The 19,050-nt window shown below is 47.4% G+C and overlaps 1 protein-coding gene across 3 annotated transcripts; it reads right to left on the bottom strand.

Annotated features, from left to right (window-relative positions):
• Positions 1-1,457: 1,457 nt before the first annotated feature.
• On the bottom strand, positions 1,458-4,260 carry LOC147842858 (uncharacterized). 3 transcript variants are annotated; one of them, XM_087265452.1, is made up of 6 exons: positions 3,454-4,260; positions 2,897-3,367; positions 2,332-2,501; positions 1,987-2,241; positions 1,664-1,906; positions 1,458-1,584 (listed from the first exon to the last, which is right to left on the bottom strand). In XM_087265452.1, the coding sequence occupies exons 1-6, from the start codon at positions 4,112-4,114 to the stop codon at positions 1,486-1,488; spliced, it is 1,899 nt and encodes a 632-aa protein (XP_087121578.1). In that variant the 5' UTR covers positions 4,115-4,260; the 3' UTR covers positions 1,458-1,485. The 3 variants fall into 3 exon arrangements, with proteins under 3 accessions (XP_087121578.1, XP_087121576.1, XP_087121577.1); XM_087265450.1 differs by having other exon boundaries at positions 1,664-2,241; XM_087265451.1 differs by having other exon boundaries at positions 1,458-1,906.
• Positions 4,261-19,050: the final 14,790 nt, after the last annotated feature.

Below are 19,050 nucleotides of genomic sequence, written 5' to 3'. Positions count from 1 at the left end.
CAGCAATTTTAAAATCATTACCAAATTGCTCCTTCAGAAGATTCTTAGCCAATGGATAACCTATTTCAGGATCAAGATGTTGACAACTTCGAACCAGTTCTTTAGGTTGACCTGTGGTAAATTGCTCCAAAAAATACAAACAGTCCCTTTTATTGCGAGTTCTTTCCTCAACACCATGTTCAAATGCTCTCAAAAAGGATACATAATGAAGTGGATCACCATTGAAGACTGGAATCTCTCTATTTGGAAGTGTGTGAGGTTGAGCTTGATGTACGAGATATGCAGTGAGCTCCTCCTGCTTTTTCAAAATCTCAAAAAGAGGTTCATCATGAGATGGAAGAGGGTTTATAGCTTGTGTTGCCATACTGCCACTGGAATGTTGTACAAACTGACTTGAGTCCTGATGTTGATGAGTGCTGGTGCCATAAGTGTTCAATCCTCCTATGTGCTGCATTGTTGTTGATTGTGATGGGAAGTTAGAAGTAGCACGAACTGATTGTGATGGGAAGTTAGAGGTAGTGCCAGTTGGTTGTGATGGACTGCTGTTTTTAGCTCCAACTGTGGCCACTGATAGTTGACTTGTTGGTACATATTCAGTAGCTTGTGGATTTAATATTTTTCTTCTTGTTGAATCAAAAATTCCATTTCCAATCACATCCCTTGACGTTTGACTCTTTGTAACTTCCTTTCCTTTTGAATGAGAACTACCAGTACGTGAGCATTTGCTTTGGCTGCCAACAGTACTCAAAACAGCAAGTTTTGCAGTAGATGCTGCTATTTCAGCATCCAATTCAAGTTGTTCCTTCTGTTTTCTCAATTCCTCTTGCTTTGTTTCAATTGCATGTTTAGATTTCAATGCAGCGGCACGGGCCATAAGTGCAGCTCTCTCTGCTTCAGCCTGTACACGAGCTGATGCAGTAGAAGAACTACTACTGGAACTGTGCTTACTCCATAAAGTTAACCTCCACTCCACAGCTGCCCTGTCCTGACCTATTCATGCATCTCTAAGGACCGAGCTGTCCCGGGAGAAGCTTGCTAATATACAGAATTGGACTCAAGGCCTTCTGGGCGTTCAAAGCATTTGCAGACCTGGACAGATTTGTCCAGCCCATCACCCCCTTGTGCTGGAAAAGGGATTCATTCTCCCTATGAGCTATCAACCAAGGCTGAACCTGGACGGGGGCGTCCCGCGAGTCACTTTTAACACTCAAGGCAGGGATAGTTTGTCCCAATTGGAACGTAGCCAAGGCAGAACCTGGACGAGGGCATCCCACGTGACACTTTTAACACACAAGTTAGGGCTAATCTGTCCCAATCGGAACGTAGCCAAGGCAGGACCTGGACGCAGCAGGCATACAGCGTTGAACTAAGAAGACAGGGCTCATTTTTGTCCCCACTGAATTTACTTTTACCACACAGATAATAAATAAAAGGAATAATGAAGACACTGAACACCATTTGACCGTTAAGTTGTACAATATTTATTCAGGACGATTCAGAGTCTTCTGTTTGTTCGAGCGGGCGAGCGCCCTGGCTTTTCCCTTTGGCAGGGCGCCATGGCAGCGTCCTCCTGCTGGTTCCCTCCTGGAAAAGAGACACATAAAGGGAAGTTAGCCAATGCCATACGTTCTGCTGTCCACGCCAAAGAGAATGTGATTTTTACCAGGGGAGAGACGGAAGTCTCTGTCCTCTTGCGCCCTTTCCGCGGGGGGCTTTCAGTGCCCGCTGCCTCCCCATCCTCCTCCTCCTCCTCCTCCTCCACCAGGGCCCTTTCAAAGAGTCTGCGGCGCTCGCGTGCTTGGAGAGGTCCGAGGTGAAGTGCGTAGAACTTATCTGAGGTTGAAGTGTCATGGCACATGAATTGCGCCACCTTGCGGCGATCCTCTGAAGAGTGTGCATTCTTTGCCTGCGTCGGAGAGAGACAGAAGCTTGATTAGGATAGAAGCCGCCGCTGGTAGTTACAGGGGCGTCACAATGCCTACTCACATGAGTCGCGATCGCAGTGCGTACGTCAGTAAAGGTGGGTTTGCCTGGAAGGCCCATACTGAGCCAAGCAGACTGAAAGTACTTGTTCAGGGTCCGACAAGGACTGGCTCTGGAAGTGAAAAAGAAATAGGTAGCCTGGCTCCCTCCGGGGAGACCAGCCCGCAGCGCCAAAAACCTGCGGAACCAGCTGTATTCCTCCCTGTTTAGGGACAGCTGAGCCGCCCCAAAGGCTCTGTTTGTTTTGTGAGTGGTAATCTGACATCAGAGAACAAGCAGTGAGTGAGTGAGTGAGTGAGTGAGAGAGCATGCTACTGGTGACCCCCACCTTACTTGCGCCATACTCACGTTAATGACATAAGCAGACTCGTCGGGGCTTCTGGAGGCCTCTTCAACCTCCTGGATTGTGAGATTCTGGAAGACTCCACAGCGGTGCCCAGAGATGGAGGTTAGGTAGCCAGTCAGAAAGCCATAGAAGCGCCACTGTTGCCTAGTGCTTGGGTTGGATTCGAGGCTATCTGGTGAAGGACATTAGACAGATTAGACCACCGACGGTTCTATTTCCTTTCTGGGTCACCAACAGCTCTTGGCTGCTGGTGACTTGTTCTCCGGGGCGCCAGCAGCTCAAACAACAGCTGCTGGTGGCCCGGAGAGGAATTGTGCGTTTCTTCTTCAGGGGCACCAGCAGTTCATGGACTGCTGGTGCCCCTGAAGAAGAAACGCACAATTCCTCTCCGGGCCACCAGCAGCTGTTGGTTCATCCAGCCACGTCGGTCTGCCCCCCTTCCCCCCCGAATGAATCCCATTCGCGGGGGAGAGGGGCAGACAGACGTGGCTGGATGAACCAAGGGCTGTTGGTGCCCCGGAAGAACGAACAGGGGGAATCGCTGGAACGGCGGAAGGGCTTGCTTACCTAGCAGGGCGGGAATTTTCCTCCCAGCGGTCCGGTGACAGCGCACCAGGCTGGCCTTGGGGATCAGTCGGCTTTCCTTCGCCTGCTTGGTCCTTACCTCGTGCACGACGACACGCCGGCGTATGCCGCGGATGAGGGCTCTGACCTCCCTTCGAATCAGAACCAGAGCCGTGCTGGAGAGCTGACAGGCGGCCGGCGGCGTCTCCGAGAGGTAGTCTAGGAACTGAGCCACGTTCTTCAGGTAGTGCTGCCTGGTGGGCTCGGCCATGCGCGTCTGACCTAGCCGGGCGGCCCACGCTCGGATTCGGGCTGGTTGGTTGAGGAAGAGGAAGTCCCCTGGCTCCGCGGTGCCCCTGGCCATGTAACCAAGGAAGGCTTTGATTCTCCCCAGCTTCGAAGTGACGTTGTTCCGCAGGCGGGGGGTGGGCTCGCTGCCCAGTTGGTACCCTTCGAACTCCCCCAAGAGAAGGTCTGTGGAACGAGCACAACCAAGAGTCAACTTCCCCGAAGCCACACACCCAGCAGAGCGACAGTGACGTGCCTGAAATATACTCAACTCAGCGCGGGGACGTGGTCCGGGAACGGGTAGGGTTCCAAAGCCTCCGGAGGCTCGGGGGGCGTCGGACCTCCGGCCGCGCCTCGCCCGGGAGCCGGTGGTGCAGGAGGCGACCTGGTTCTCCTCGCCCGCTTCCTCCTCCTTCTCCCCCCTTCTCCCTTCCTCAGCTCCCGGTAGAGGCGTGTGATCTGGAGCAGGGTGGACCGCATCTTGGTAACCTGTTTCCCCAGGTCCGTGAGCTGAGCCTGTATGCGCTCGGTGGCGCGCCTGCAGCCGCGGTCGGCGCACGGGCGGCCGGCCTCTGGGTCCTCCGAGTCCCGCTCCCCCTCGGAGGACGATGCTAGCTGGGACACGACAGGGATTGCAGGCTGGGTGGACCGCAGCCACTGCAACTCCCGAGCTACTTTCCGGCGTTTCGCCCTCCCCATAGCCTCTTTCCTTCCCGAGGTCGAGAGCTCCGCGTGCTGCCTCAAGTGCCTGTCTAGGCGGGCTGGCGTCCGGCGACATCCCGGGACCGGGCACGGTGTCTTCCGCGTGTCCACGCGGCCGGCGGCCAGCGCGAGAAGCAGCCGCTTCTCGTCCGAGTTGGCCACCTTGTGAACGGCCGTCAGGTGAGGCGCAAGCCGGCTGTAGACGTTGAAGCATAGGGCACATTCAGCCATGACCGTGCCAGAGCCAATGCAGAGGGGGAAAGGGGCCCGCACGCCACGTGCGGCGGTTAATAAGCGGCCGGAGGCGGCGTCCACTTCCGCGTCATGACGTTGGTGGACCCGTATTTCTTAAAGGGGAAGGACACCCCCCCGCACCAGGAGGTGTAAGCCGATGCCCTACGGAGATCCATTCGGTTCAAGCCTTCTCTTGTTACGACTTCTCAAGTAGGGGGGAGAGGGGTGTCCACCTCACTCCCTTCCCCCCTTTTCAAAGGAACCAGAGGGGGTGTCCCGTTAAACAATTCACCCCACCGCCCCTTCATCGTTGCCCCGGTCAGCGGTTCGACACCTCTCTCTCTTGTCACGACTCGAGTTGGGGAAGGGGTGTCCCACCTCACTCCCTATCCCCCCTTCATTTTGCTGTTCTGGCCAGCGGGAGCTTTTCCACAGCCATTCACGTTCACTTTTTCCACCCCAAAACGGGGATTGTTTGAGCCCCATTGGGGGGGGACAGCTCCACACGCGCCAGCCGCGGGAGCTTTTGTGACCTGCTACAACCAACATGGAATACGCACCAACCATCGAAAGGGGGGTCCAGACAGCCCGTAACCCCGGCACCACTGACCCTGGCACGTTTCACCTCGCCGGAGTCCACTAGCTTCCCCTCCCAACCAACCACCCTCACTCCCCCGGGAGCAGGGTAGGCGGGGTGGGGGTCAGCCGGGAGCCAGCAAGGATAAACCCAGGGGGTGGGCGGCGTTGCGGGCGGACGGACGGGATGCAGACGCACACACTCGGGCGGGGGTAGAATCGAAGCCCACACCAGCTCGTTCCCTACGCTGCCCCTGGGGCCTCGATTCACCACGCCGGGTGACTCGACCGAACCCACCGAACATCCCCCAGCCCTCGCAGGGCGTGGGGGGCGGGGGCACGGGCCGAGTATCGGCGCGGGGGAAACGGAGTCCAGGGGGGCGGGCTGGCGGGCGGGCTGAGCAGCAGACAAGCTCTGGGTCATTTAGCCAGACGGGCCATCTGGGTCCTTTACCCACAGATCGGGGCGGGAAGGGGGGGCGCTGTGTGCGGAGGGACACCCCCACGCCTCCCTGATACAGCGCCCAGGACGGGGAGGATCTGCCACACCCATAGAGGCCGACCCCATTGGTGCTTTGGGGGGCCTGGGTGGGGGCCTAGCCCCTGGGGCGCCACACTAGCTCCTATCGATCAGTCACCGTGGGGTCTGGTGACTGGACTGTCAGAGACTAAGTCCATATTTTTACGCCTTCCCCGAAACCCTGATGGCAGGTCAGAGATTGTGGGTGTCGGGCAAAAACCTCCAGGCGCGGGACGTCCCGACAAGTAGGCCGGGAAGGGTGGTCTCCCGTCGGGCATGGTTTGGTGGGCTCGGGCCTGGGTCTAACCAACGCCCCGGTGAGCGCCAGGCATAACGTATTCCTGTTGGACCTTTGGCGCTAGATGCGTAAAGATGTGCCGCTGGTGAACCATCGATGGAGCCGCTGGTGAACCACTAATGGGGGCCTCTGAGATCCAGCGTTGGGGAGGCCTGTGCCCCGCGCGCTCTGCCCGGGGCACACGCACCCTTCTTGGGGAGCGAGCCCAGCCCCTGGGGCCTCTGAGATCCAGCGTTGGGGAGGCCTGTGCCCCGCGCGCTCTGCCCGGGGCACACGCACCCTTCTTGGGGAGCGAGCCCGGCCCCTCTCCCTGGCCTGGGGCCTCTGAGATCCAGCGTTGGGGGGGGGGGCCGTGCCCTGCACGCTCTGCCCGAGGTACACGCACTCTCCGGCGGCAAGCGCTGGTTCCAAAGGACCCCCTAGATTTGCACCTAATCACCAGCCGTGCCCGGGCACCCCACTATTAAGCCCGGGGACACTAACTCCTCCAAACCGCATGGATCAGACAGACGTGCTGCTGGTGACCCAACTGGCCAAGACGTACCGCTGGTGACCCAATCGGTCTTTGGGTTTGTGAATGGGTCACCACCGGCCCTGGGCTCCTGTATGGGGCACCAGCCGCACGTCGTTCTAGCCTCCGTCTGCGATGGGGTCTTATGTTTGCTGCGGGGTGACGGACGCTGGGAGACGGGTTAGCAGCTCAGAAATGGACCCTTGACTCCCGTGGACCCCCTAACTCCCATGGTGTTCAGACCACTGGCCTTGCCCGGATTTGAACGCTTGTTTTTGGGTTAGCTTTGCTGGCCAAGAGGCCTGGATCCTTGGAAGGACCAGGGCAGCAGTGCGCATTTGGTTTGCCCGGATTTGAACGCTTGTTTTTGGGTTAGCTTTGCTGGCCAAGAGGCCTGGATCCTTGGAAGGACCAGGGCAGCAGTGCGCACTTGGTTTGCCCGGATTTGAACGCTTGTTTTGGGGTAGCTTTGCTGGCCATTGAGGCCTGGGTCCTTGGTAGGACCAGGGCAGCAGCGCCCACTTGGTTTGCCCGGATTTGAACGCTTGTTTTTGGGTTAGCTTTGCTGGCCAAGAGGCCTGGATCCTTGGAAGGACCAGGGCAGCAGTGCGCATTTGGTTTGCCCGGATTTGAACGCTTGTTTTTGGGTTAGCTTTGCTGGCCAAGAGGCCTGGATCCTTGGAAGGACCAGGGCAGCAGCGCCCACTTGGTTTGCCCGGATTTGAACGCTTGTTTTGGGGTAGCTTTGCTGGCCATTGAGGCCTGGGTCCTTGGAAGGACCAGGGCAGCAGTGCGCATTTGGTTTGCCCGGATTTGAACGCTTGTTTTTTGGGTTAGCTTTGCTGGCCAAGAGGCCTGGATCCTTGGAAGGACCAGGGCAGCAGTGCGCATTTGGTTTGCCCGGATTTGAACGCTTGTTTTTGGGGTTAGCTTTGCTGGCCAAGAGGCCTGGATCCTTGGAAGGACCAGGGCAGCAGTGCGCATTTGGTTTGCCCGGATTTGAACGCTTGTTTTTGGGTTAGCTTTGCTGGCCAAGAGGCCTGGATCCTTGGAAGGACCAGGGCAGCAATGCCCACTTGGTTTGCCCGGGTTTGAACGCTTGTTTTGGGGCAACGGGGCCCTCGTCAGACCCCTGGTTCGTTCAACCGCGAAATCGAAAATTGCACTAAGTCCTTCATTTGAGTCTGTTATCGAAACCTCGACGGCAGGTCAGCGAAACCCAGGGACGCGCTACCACCCCCTCCAGGCGCGGGTCATGCCGGAGAGAGTGGTCTCTTTCCGGGCATGGCTTGGTGAGCTCTCCCCCTGGTCCAACGAACGCCCCCGGTGAGCGCACTTAGGTCTCAGCTGGTGCGTAAATGGTGCCGCTGGTGAACCATTGGCCTCCGAGGCTTCATGTCACGCGCTCTCTGCCCAATACACCCTCACTTATCCCGGGCAAGCACTGATCACCAAAGACCCCCCCCCTGGCTCTTTCTGACCCATCGCTTACCGTTGGTGACCCACATAGGCCTTTGCGCGCGGTGGCCTGCCATGGAACCCTGACTCCCATGGTGTTCAGACCACTGGCCTTGCCCGGATTTGAACGCTTGTTTTTGGGTTAGCTTTGCTGGTCAAGAGGCCTGGATCCTTGGTAGAACCAGGGCAGCAGTGCGCATTTGGTTTGCCCGGATTTGAACGCTTGTTTTTGGGTTAGCTTTGCTGGCCAAGAGGCCTGGATCCTTGGAAGGACCAGGGCAGCAGTGCGCATTTGGTTTGCCCGGATTTGAACGCTTGTTTTTGGGTTAGCTTTGCTGGCCAAGAGGCCTGGATCCTTGGAAGGACCAGGGTAGCAGTGCGCACTTGGTTTGCCCGGATTTGAACGCTTGTTTTGGGGTAGCTTTGCTGGCCATTGAGGCCTGGGTCCTTGGTAGAACCAGGGCAGCAGCGCCCACTTGGTTTGCCCGGATTTGAACGCTTGTTTTGGGGTAGCTTTGCTGGCCATTGAGGCCTGGGTCCTTGGAAGGACCAGGGCAGCAGCGCCCACTTGGTTTGCCCGGATTTGAACGCTTGTTTTGGGTTAGCTTTGCTGGCCAAGAGGCCTTGATCCTTGGAAGGACCAGGGCAGCAGTGCGCATTTGGTTTGCCCGGATTTGAACGCTTGTTTTTGGGTTAGCTTTGCTGGCCAAGAGGCCTGGATCCTTGGAAGGACCAGGGCAGCAGTGCGCACTTGGTTTGCCCGGATTTGAACGCTTGTTTTTGGGTTAGCTTTGCTGGCCAAGAGGCCTGGATCCTTGGAAGGACCAGGGCAGCAGTGCGCATTTGGTTTGCCCGGATTTGAACGCTTGTTTTTGGGTTAGCTTTGCTGGCCAAGAGGCCTGGATCCTTGGAAGGACCAGGGCAGCAGTGCGCACTTGGTTTGCCCGGATTTGAACGCTTGTTTTGGGGTAGCTTTGCTGGCCATTGAGGCCTGGGTCCTTGGAAGGACCAGGGCAGCAGTGCCCACTTGGTTTGCCCGGGTTTGAACGCTTGTTTTTGGGGTTAGCTTTGCTGGCCAAGAGGCCTGGATCCTTGGAAGGACCAGGGCAGCAGTGCGCATTTGGTTTGCCCGGATTTGAACGCTTGTTTTTGGGTTAGCTTTGCTGGCCAAGAGGCCTGGATCCTTGGAAGGACCAGGGCAGCAGTGCGCATTTGGTTTGCCCGGGTTTGAACGCTTGTTTTGGGGCAACGGGGCCCTCGTTAGACCCCTGGTTCGTTCAACCGCGAAATCGAAAATTGCACTAAGTCCTTCATTTGAGTCTGTTATCGAAAACTCGACGGCAGGTCAGCGAAACCCAGGGACGCGCTACCCCCCCCTCCAGGCGCGGGTCATGCCGGAGAGAGTGGTCTCTATCCGGGCATGGCTTGGTGGGCTCTCCCCCTGGTCCAACCAACGCCCCCGGTGAGCTCATCCATAGCGTTTGCCAGCGGTCGTTCCAAAGACCCCCCCCGCTAGAGACCCACCATCCCCCAAATGAGTGTTAGTTGTTTCAAACAGCAAAAAAATAAAATCAATGCATTTCGTTTTCAAAATGATTTTTTTTTTACTTTCTATAGTTAGTGGCACCCTTTGAAACATTTGAAACACTGTCCTCTGGGACGACCTCATCATTAATATTTGCATCGTAACCCCTTCAGTTATTTCCTGACATGTGTCAGATGTGGACAACCATAAATTGACATGTTCAATAAACTCGTTTTGTGAAATCATTTTTGCCTTGTACCATATATCATGTTTCTCAATTTCATTATCAGGCAACAAAGTCAACAAAGATTCATGTGCTTTTTGAGCCTCCAAACATAACCTTTTGAAATTTTCAAATACACTTTGTACTTCATTTTCATATTCTCTGTTATTTTGCATCAACCTTTTAATAGTTTCTATTATTTTGTCTGCTTTGTTCAACTTTGCTTTCCTAATTGCTTGCAATGATTGCAGTTTTTCCAATAAGGCCTTTGCGGTAAGTTTAACTGGCCTTTTTTGCCTTTCAGGCTCACTATCATCATAAAGCTGTTGTTTTGACCCAGCAGATTCTTCCTCATTTAAACACTGTTCCTCCATATTACCACAATTTCAGAACAACCATACAGTACAAAAAATTGTCCAACCCTTTGGCAACCAATGCATTGGATTTACGCTTGTTTTGTGTGCACACATAATAAATGGCCATTAAGTTCAGTTATTGTTGCAACAATGTACCTTTAAATCCTGTGTTGAATCACCATCCAATGCGAATCCAACAGGAACAACGAACGAAGTCCAACGCCACTCCAACAGGATCAGCAAGCGAGATCCACAGCAACTCAAACAGGAACAGCAAACGAGATCCACATGGCTATCGGTCCCAAGTATAAATGTGTTCAAGAGCTGTCACTGACGTGAATTTATACTCACAGATCATTGGAAGCAGAGGTTTTTGACTTAATATAACAGCCTTCCATTGCTGTTATCGCCAGAAATGGGGGTGAGCACGTATTTCACGCGTGCAATCAGAGTCCATGCATGCTAAAGTTGTTTTTAAGCAGAATGTCTTTATTTGTGCAGGTGAATTAAACAAAGCCTCAACCTTTGCTTCTCCTTTCTTCTTTATCATGTCAATATAACATTCACTCCATGTATACACAGCACATATCTAAACACTGCTGTTTTCTGGCTAGCAAACAAGTTACTCTGTAGCACGGTCAAAAACCGTGTGCTTTCCCATACCTGACGCTCTTCCTCGCTTACACAGGCACCTCAGTTATAGTTTTCAGTTAGTGACACCTAGTGGACAACATAAATCACTACAACACAAAAAATGGCTCCTACAGGCTTCATACACACTTCACACCCAATTCACCTGTACTGCATGTCTTTGGACTGTGGGGGGAACTGGAGCACTCTGAGGAAACCCACACAAGCACGGGGAGAACATGCAAACTCCACACAGAAATGCCAACTGACCCAGCTGGGGCTCAAACCAGCGACCTTCTTGCTGTGAGGCGATTGTGCTACCCACTACGCCACCATGCTGCCCTACATTGTATCAGTAATAGAAAAACAAACAACGCTCTAGGTTACTAGCTCTATATTGTGGTCCCACCATGACCCCAGCTGCACTATGGAAACCTTTGTCTCACTTAAGTCAGGGGTTCGATGCCCACTGACTAAGAATAAAAAGAAGTCATTTTATAATGAATGTTAGTGAGCAGCTAGCAACATTTAGTTCAGCTGCTAGAGTGTAACCTCTTTTATCAGTAACTTGACAGTATGTCAGATATTTACAAAACAATGTCACTTTTCCAGTAGCTACCTACATTTTACAGCAAATAGTGATAAAGATTGATAACGGCTACGTTGCATTTTGGGAACCTGTATTGGTCTGAAGCAGCACAGCAGTTTTACAAGAGGACATATTACAATAGTCTACAGCCATCTATTGGTATGTGGACAACTTGTTTTTTTTTTACATGCATTACTTGTTATTTTGTGCAATATATTTTACAATTAATGTCAACTGAGTGGTTGGCACTGTCACTTCACGAAAAGAAGGTCGCTGGTTCAAGTCTCGGCTGGGCCGGTTGGCATTTCTGTGTGAAGTTTGTATGTTCTCCCAGTGTTCGCGTGGATTTCCTGCTGGTGCTTCGGTTTCCCCCACAGTCCCAAAGACATTCGCTATAGGTGAATTGGGTTAACAAAATTTGGCCATAGTGTACAAGTATGTGTGTGTGAATGTTCAGCCTGATCTCACGAGAAAACGTAAGTATTTTACGTTTTGTTAGTTTAGTGGCTAATTCGTACGAATTCGTACGAGTTCAGTCGTACGAAATGGTACGATTTTAAAAAGGAGGCGTGGCACCTGACCCCACCCCTAACCCCAACCGTCATTGGGGGATAAGCAAATCATACTAAATTGTACGAATTAGATCGTACGAATTCATACGAATTAGCCACTAAATGAAAAAGTTACGAATTGCCGTGAGATTGTGTTGGAATGTTAGGCCCCGTTTACACTAATGCGTTTTAGTTTGAAAACGCATAAGTTTTGATACTGTTACGCCATCTGTCCACACTACGTCTGAGTTTTCAAGCGCCGAAAACACAGGAGAGGCCGTTTTCATTCTAAAATGCTGCTGTTCCAGCTCAGTGTGGATGGGGAAAAACGGAGACATCTGAAAACAGAGGCGGGGCTGCAGACATTCGCTAGCTTATTGGGGCTTTTGTCTCATTGCGTATCCTTCCCTTATTCGTCAAGCCCCTATCATGACTATAACACATCGCTTTAACGCTACCGGAAGACAACAGACAGGCCTCCACTGTAAACAACAACATGGACACAGAAATGGGAGCGTGTTTGCACTATTGTCTGTTTTAGGCGCCATTGTGCAGTTAAACGCTGCCTTTTTTACTACGGGAGCGGCATATATTCGCTAGAACGCGCATGCCCAGAGTGCGCGAATGGTCACGTGATATACGTTTTTGGTGGTGTAGTGTGGACGGAGATATGTTCAGAAACACTAGGTGAAACACTCGTGTGGGCGCGGATCGTTTTTTAATCTAACACGCCATTTTTAAACTAAAACGCACTAGTGTAAATAGGAAGTGTATTGGTGTTTTCCAGTACTGGGTTGCGGCTAGAAGGCTGCGTGAAACATATGCTGGAATAGCTGGTGGTTCATTCCGCTGTGGTGATAATCAGGGACTAAGCTGAAGGAAAATGAATCAATAAATTTTACATCACAACAGTTGACACTCTATACATAAAGTATTCTAACCGTTGGTAAATAACATTAAGAACCTTCTGTGAGTATAATTTCTTACCAAACTGTGTTTTTGTAGCAAATGCTACATTTTTTGTATTATACAAAGTCGTTTCAATGTATATCTTGGCCTGAATACCTCATTCAGTGACTAGACTCTGCACTTTGTGACTTGGCAGACCTCAGGTGATGAAAGTAGGTCAATTCATTCCCAACTCCATCACCCTGAATAAAGGGGGCCACCGCTGGGGTGTCCTGAGTCCCCTGCTCGACTCTCTCTCTCTCTCTCTCTCTCTCTCTCTCTCTCTCTCTCAACATCACTTTGTTTCCTTCCATAGCTTTACCTCTATTATTTAATTTGCAGATGATACAGTGGTTTAAGACATAATATCTAACAAGTATGCAAAAAATCAGGGCAGCTGAGAAAATTTAGAGCTTTGCAGCAGTCCTGAAATCTTTTTATTCAGGGGCCACTTAAAGTGTATTAACTGCATCTCAGTGTGCTATGGGAAACATTCCAGTCACGAATAAAAAGCCCTGCAGGAGCTGAATATTAGGTTCAGCACATCTAAGGGTCTGCTCACCTCTCTCTGCAGTACATCTACCCCAAAAACACAAAATTCATCAAGCGCTTCAATCACTCTGGTAACTGAATATTTGTCCTGCTGACTGTCTGATGGTCAAAGCTTAGAGACCTAAATAAATAGTGCACCCCCAAATTGAAAATGTACTCACTGTTTACTTGCCCTCAAGTGGGTCCAAGCCTTTATGAGTTTCTTTTTTTCTGCTCAACACAAAGTGAAGTTTATTTATAAACAAATTTCGAGAGGATCACGTGCTTATAATTGTTCACAGCTGTTCCAACTTTAGCTAATGACTAATTATCCCATCAGAGAATCCTTAACTCACTATAAATAACCAGACTTTTCTCATCTCAATATCTCCGTATTGATGAAACCCCCCCAACCAACCCCACTTTCCCTCCTTTCAAACGGGCGACACGGTGGCCAGTGATTAGCGCTGATGCCTCACAGCAAGAATGCCCCTGGTTTAATTCCCTTCCAAACCAGGCGACATTCCTGTGCAGAGTTTTGCTCGTTCTCCCTGTGATCGTGTGGGTTTTCCCCGGGTCCTCCGGTTTCCTCCCACAATTCAAAAACAAATGCAAAATATTTTAGCCAAGCTCTGAGGACACCTACTCAGCATCCATATCTGACACTTAGCTACAATAGTCAGGAGGGGGAGTCATCAAGATCTACCTGAGCTCAAATTCCCCTCTCGCCTTGCAACAAGAGGGAGCTCGAGGATCTTATAAGCACAGGGCTCTCTCCCCAGACAGCACGCCAAACAAGCTTTATTATCAATCGTCAGCTAAGTGTGAACTCTTGAAAGAAATTATTTTGAAGAAAGCTGAAAATCTGGAGCCTTTGACAATCATATTAGGAAAAGCAAATATCCCTCTGCCTTTCTCTTCACCTTGGCTCTTGAAACTTTCCCCAAGGGGAATGTTTGTGGTGGTGGTACACGGAACTGGTCCGATTTTCTAGATCACCTGTTTTGAGCCTTCTGAAATATCGTTCTAAGGAAAATTTTTGGTTGATTTTAAAAGGAATAAATTTGTGTTCAACTGTAAATTGAATCTGTGATCTTTTATTGTGACACATTATCTTCACCCTAATGTTGTTTAAACTGGACATTTAAAAGTTCCATTTGGTACAAAAGTTGCTTTTGAAAACCCCTTTTGACTTGTTTGGCGTTTAGATGTTTTTAAGGGGTTGTGCGGGCCAGTGAAAGAAACGCTTAATGCTTCAGCATACCAAGACATTTTGGAAAAATTTATGCTCCAGACATGAGGAATAATTTAGGGATGCCCCTATCTGTTTTAACAAGACTGCGAATCAGTGCACAAAGCAAGGCCTTTGTACATATACATATATGTAAGAGATAATCAACAGATTAGATTTTAATTGCACAACGTGTAGGCAAAGAACTGCCTCCAAAAAAACTTTACCATCACTTATTACATGGCTGACTGGAATGCTTCATTATGATTGGTCAATTGCAACATTCCAAGGTATGCTATTATAAAATAACAACCACTGATCAACACAGGATCATTCATTCACACTCATTCACACACATACACTACGGTCAATTTGGTCAATAGCATTTGGATGCAGCCTTTATGATGCAAGCTGAGATTGCATCGCTCAGGAGACACGCTGCAGAGCCACTTGGGCTCCAATAAGGGGGAGTTTGAGCTCCAACTCCTCCTATAAGCTGTTTTAATGCGTACATCCACCCCACCCCTAACCCCAACCCCCAGTGACATCACACTTCTTCTTCTTGTAGAAGAAGTACAAGCTTAGCTTAGGGGTTTACATGCTCCCTGCGTTCATGTGGGTTTTCTAGGGGAGCTCCAGTTCCCCCCACAGTCAAAAGACATGCGATACAGGTGAATTGGGTAGGCTTAATTGTCTGTAGTGTTTTAGTGTGTGGATATTTCCCAGAGATGGGTTGCAGCTGGAAAGGCATCTGCTGCTCAAAACATATGGCGGATAAGTTGGCGGTTCATTCCACTGTGGCGACCCCGGATTGATAAAGGGACTAAGCTGAAAAGACAATGAATGAATCAACATATAAAGGCATTTTCTGGACAAGTAAAAAATATTTTGTTTAAAAAATGTCAAAACTGTTTTGTTTTTTTTCTTTAAACAAGCCAAATTATTTGGCAGTGGGGTAAGCAAATTTTTGTTTTTGCTTTGAAATAAGAATATTTTACTTGCCCTATAGGTAATTCAGCTTGTTTTAAAGGGCACCTATGATGAAAATCAACTTTTGTCATATTGAAAGGATATAAACAAAACAAAGTTTTTTTTATTTCCTAATGTTAAAATAGGACTTAATCCCAGTGATTTTGAGGCCCACCGCAATGTGTTGTAGGAGTGCAGTTTTCCCAGCCCACTGAATTAATTGACAGATGCCATGTCTCCATAATAACATCTATACACGTTCACAGACTTTTTGCAAAGAAACTGGGATTACAACATATGTTACAACTCTCTGAGATCAGCTGCACCTCAATAATTCATTTATCATGCATTTCAAAGGTAATATTTTGGTTTTGGGGGTCTCCAACAACATGCTGATATGCATGCAAGGTAAAAAGAAACACTTTCATTGTCTTATAATATGCATTTATTTTTTACTTAATTATCTCAAGACTGCCATATGATTCGTTCAGCGATTAATTTGTTCCCAAACATCTCCTTAGCATGATGCTAATCTGTGCTGATTGGTCCGATGACCCAGTCTTTTGTGACTGTTCGACTGTGTTCAGCACGAGACAGAGAGAAATGAGGATTGCAAGCTCACAAACGCATTTAAATGCATAAAGAAAGAGGCACACGTCGTGTTTCTAATGTGCTTTAGACGCGATAAGGGAATATAAAGAGTACAGATACAGTACAAGCTGCGTGGAGGGGTTACAAGTAACAAAACACAATTAAATATATAATTTGCAAGCTAGAGAAAACAAGGAGGCAACCATTTTAATCACACTTAAGTTACTTACAATTGTGAACAGGAGTAAGAAACTGGTCCATGAAATTTTCACTGATAAAGTTAAATTTTCCTGCATGCACAACAAACGGGTGTTGCTTGAGTTCCGTTTTGATGTCACGCCATCACAGCTAAAGATTCGTTACCCCAAAGTTCACTGTACACTCTGCATGGAAGGTTATTTTCAAAAACCTATATTAGGTGCTCTTCAAGATGTTTTTAAAACATTGCATGTTTGTAATGAAGACAGTAAAATCACTAAGAATTTTTTATCTGCTTTAATCTCTAAGATAGCATGGTGTTCAGTAAACACGCATATCTGTGTGTGTGTGTGCAATGCAAACGGCATTTGTGTGAGACTCATCATTTCAGAGAGGCTTGAATAGGCTCCACCGCAAATACATCAAATAAACTTACTTGGTATTTTTGACTCGCTATCTTATTCCAGTTTCATCCGTGTTTGTTTCTATCACTGACAGCTGTGTATCTGAGCAGATTATTTGGAATGAAAGCCACAGGCTACACAAACTGCGACATTGAAATCAGACATCAAAAGGGGCATATTGTACATTATATAATAAATAATCTAATGTTTTTTTTTTTTTACAGACTTTACAGACACATTCTGGAGACACCAAAGACATTGGACATCATTGTAAAAGAGGTAAAATAGGTGTCCTTTAAGGAAAAAAAACTTGTTTCTTAAAGCAAAACAATGTTTTTCTAGGAAAGTGTTTTCACATGTTTAGGAACAAGACAATACCTTAAGATAAGAAAAAACATTTTGCAGTGAAAATAATTTACCATAAACCAGTGAAACGTCATTGAAATGCTGTTATACATAAAGTGGCGTGCACACACATTCCTAAGATGTTTCTCTACCACGCTTCAAATTTTCTGAAAAAACAGCATAGCTGGAACTAATCTGGGACCACAGGGGTAAAGGGCTCGTTCACTTCCTGAAGTCTCCAAAACACACACACCCACACACTGATCCTTTCAGATCAACTTTACCTTCCTGTAACAACTAAAAACTAACATTTGGGAGGCCTACTAACCCTTTGTCTTATGTAACACATTTACAATTTGCATTAATTATTAAATGAAATAACATCTTTGTTAACATCACACTGTAAAAAAAAAAATCTTGCTGCCTTAAATATTTTAGTTAAATCAAACTAACTTTTTTAGTCATCTCATCTTACAATTCATCATTCAAACTGACTAAAATATGAAGTTAAACTTTGTGCAACTTAAAATGTAGTTGAAATCTGACGCACATTAAAATGAGTTAAAGTAACACAAATGTTTGTTTTGACTTTTTATTATTATATTTTTTGTAATGTAGGTTCTGCACATTCCCCAAATATGAGTTTTGTATAGAATAGTCAAGAGTTCTACTCTAAAAGGCAGAAAGTCATGATGAATGGACATTACAGTGTAACATATCCATGAATCATTGCTGAGTAATTGGTTACGTGCAGAGTGTCACATTAGAGTGATCAAAACAGGAACTAAAACGGGTGTAGAATCCAAGTGCAGTTTTAATGATGTATAGTGCAGAGAAAGTGACAAAAAATACAAAAATACAAAGTACAAAATAGCAAACAAACAAACAAACAAAACAAGAAACTAAGACAGATTAAACTCGCACTAGACTACAACAAGATACAAAAGCAAGGATCAGGAACAACATGCCAAAGATGAATATATGTTGAATATATAGTCCAGGTAATCAACAGAGAAACAGAGACAGCTGTGATTGCAATTAGTGTATATGAAAGACCGGCTATATGCGCGAAAGAATGTATGGAAATGTAGTTTAAGCCACTGTAGTTCGTTGAGGGTTGCTGGCGAACTACAGTGGCATCTGGTGGACAAACACAGTCATGACACAGAGCTCATGTGCTGAGTTACTGACTGTAATTGACATGACAAAACTTGTAATCACTAATGTAATCTCTCAGATTGCACATTTATGGTAACATACATGAAATAAAAAGGCTTGAAATTTTAGCAAGGGAGTGTTGTAACAAGGTTAAAGGGAACCTATTAAGCAAAAATCACGTTATGTCAGATAGAACCTTATAATTATATGAATGAGATTTTAAGCATGTTTGTAACAACTTTCATTACGTGTCAGTTGCTCAGTTATTACATTTTAAATGCAAAGATTGTTAGCTATGACAACCCGACATAAAGACAAAAACAGGTTGTGATGTGTTTGTTTGTCATGACATTACCATGACAACTTGACAAGACAACAAAACTTGTTAAAAATACAATTGTCATGAAGACATTATAAATAATTTTATAAGTATCATAATTTTGTTTTAAATTTTGACCTCAACTACAGTTGTACAAGATGAATTTGTCATTAAAACATCATTTATAAATTATTGACGCTGTTTAATTTATTTGACAGAACCCGTTTAGTGAGACATTTAAATGACAAATACAGTTCCTCTGAGAAAAAAACGAAACATGATCAGAAAAATATTCATGATTCAATTGTGATGTCTTATGACAACCATGTTTATGAGAGATTTATGACAAGATATGTTGTCTAGGTAATGTCAAGATGTCATGACAAACAATGTCATCTTTGCATTTAAAATGACAGTGGTTAGTACTGTCGCCTCACAGCATCATCGCTGATTCGAGACCCAGCTGGGTCATTTGGAATTTCTGTGTGGGGTTTGCATGTTCTCCCGGTGTTGGCGTGGGTTTCCTCTGGAAGCTTCAGTTTCCCCCACAGTCCAAAGACAACTAATTTGGCTTGTGTATATGTGTGTTGCAAATGCAAAGAATCATAAATGTATAAAAACAACAATTAAAAAGAAAATTGACAGAGTCAGAATTGTGAACAGCCTACAGTCATTGTGTAAATAATATTCAATAATGCAATTCATAAAAAGTAACCTTAGCCTGATTATGTGTTTTAAAATGAGTTTACTCTAACAACAAATACTTGATTTTTAGGAATTTGATTACATAATCCAATTACATATAATCAGCGACTACCTAGCTCTGCTTAAGGATTATGTTTTTTTTAGCTCAGTATAAAAACAAAAGCTTATGGAAAGTCCCAAAAGAGAAAGTATGAACGAGAGAGAGGAATCAAATTTCATCTTTCATTATGAGTGGAAATTTAAATAGCTGAAGATGTATAACCGGTTTTTGAGGTTGAGTGCAAAGAGCAGAAACAG

This window comes from Danio rerio, chromosome 8 (genome assembly GCF_052040795.2).
Source record: "Danio rerio strain M-AB ecotype USA chromosome 8, GRCz13ab, whole genome shotgun sequence".
Classification (NCBI taxonomy): Eukaryota; Metazoa; Chordata; class Actinopteri; order Cypriniformes; family Danionidae; genus Danio; species Danio rerio.
Note: the sequence above shows the minus strand (reverse complement) of the source record. Positions and strands in the feature narration are given on the sequence as shown.

Coding starts and splice junctions, on each gene's coding strand:
- LOC147842858 (XM_087265450.1), bottom strand. CDS start 4,114: ATGGCTGAATGTGCCCTATGCTTCAACGTCTACAGCCGGCTTGCGCCT. Junction 2,502..2,896: donor GAAAATTCCCGCCCTGCTAG/GTAAGCAAGCCC, acceptor GTCCTTCACCAG/ATAGCCTCGAATCCAACCCA. Junction 2,242..2,331: donor AGTCTGCTTATGTCATTAAC/GTGAGTATGGCG, acceptor CTCTGATGTCAG/ATTACCACTCACAAAACAAA.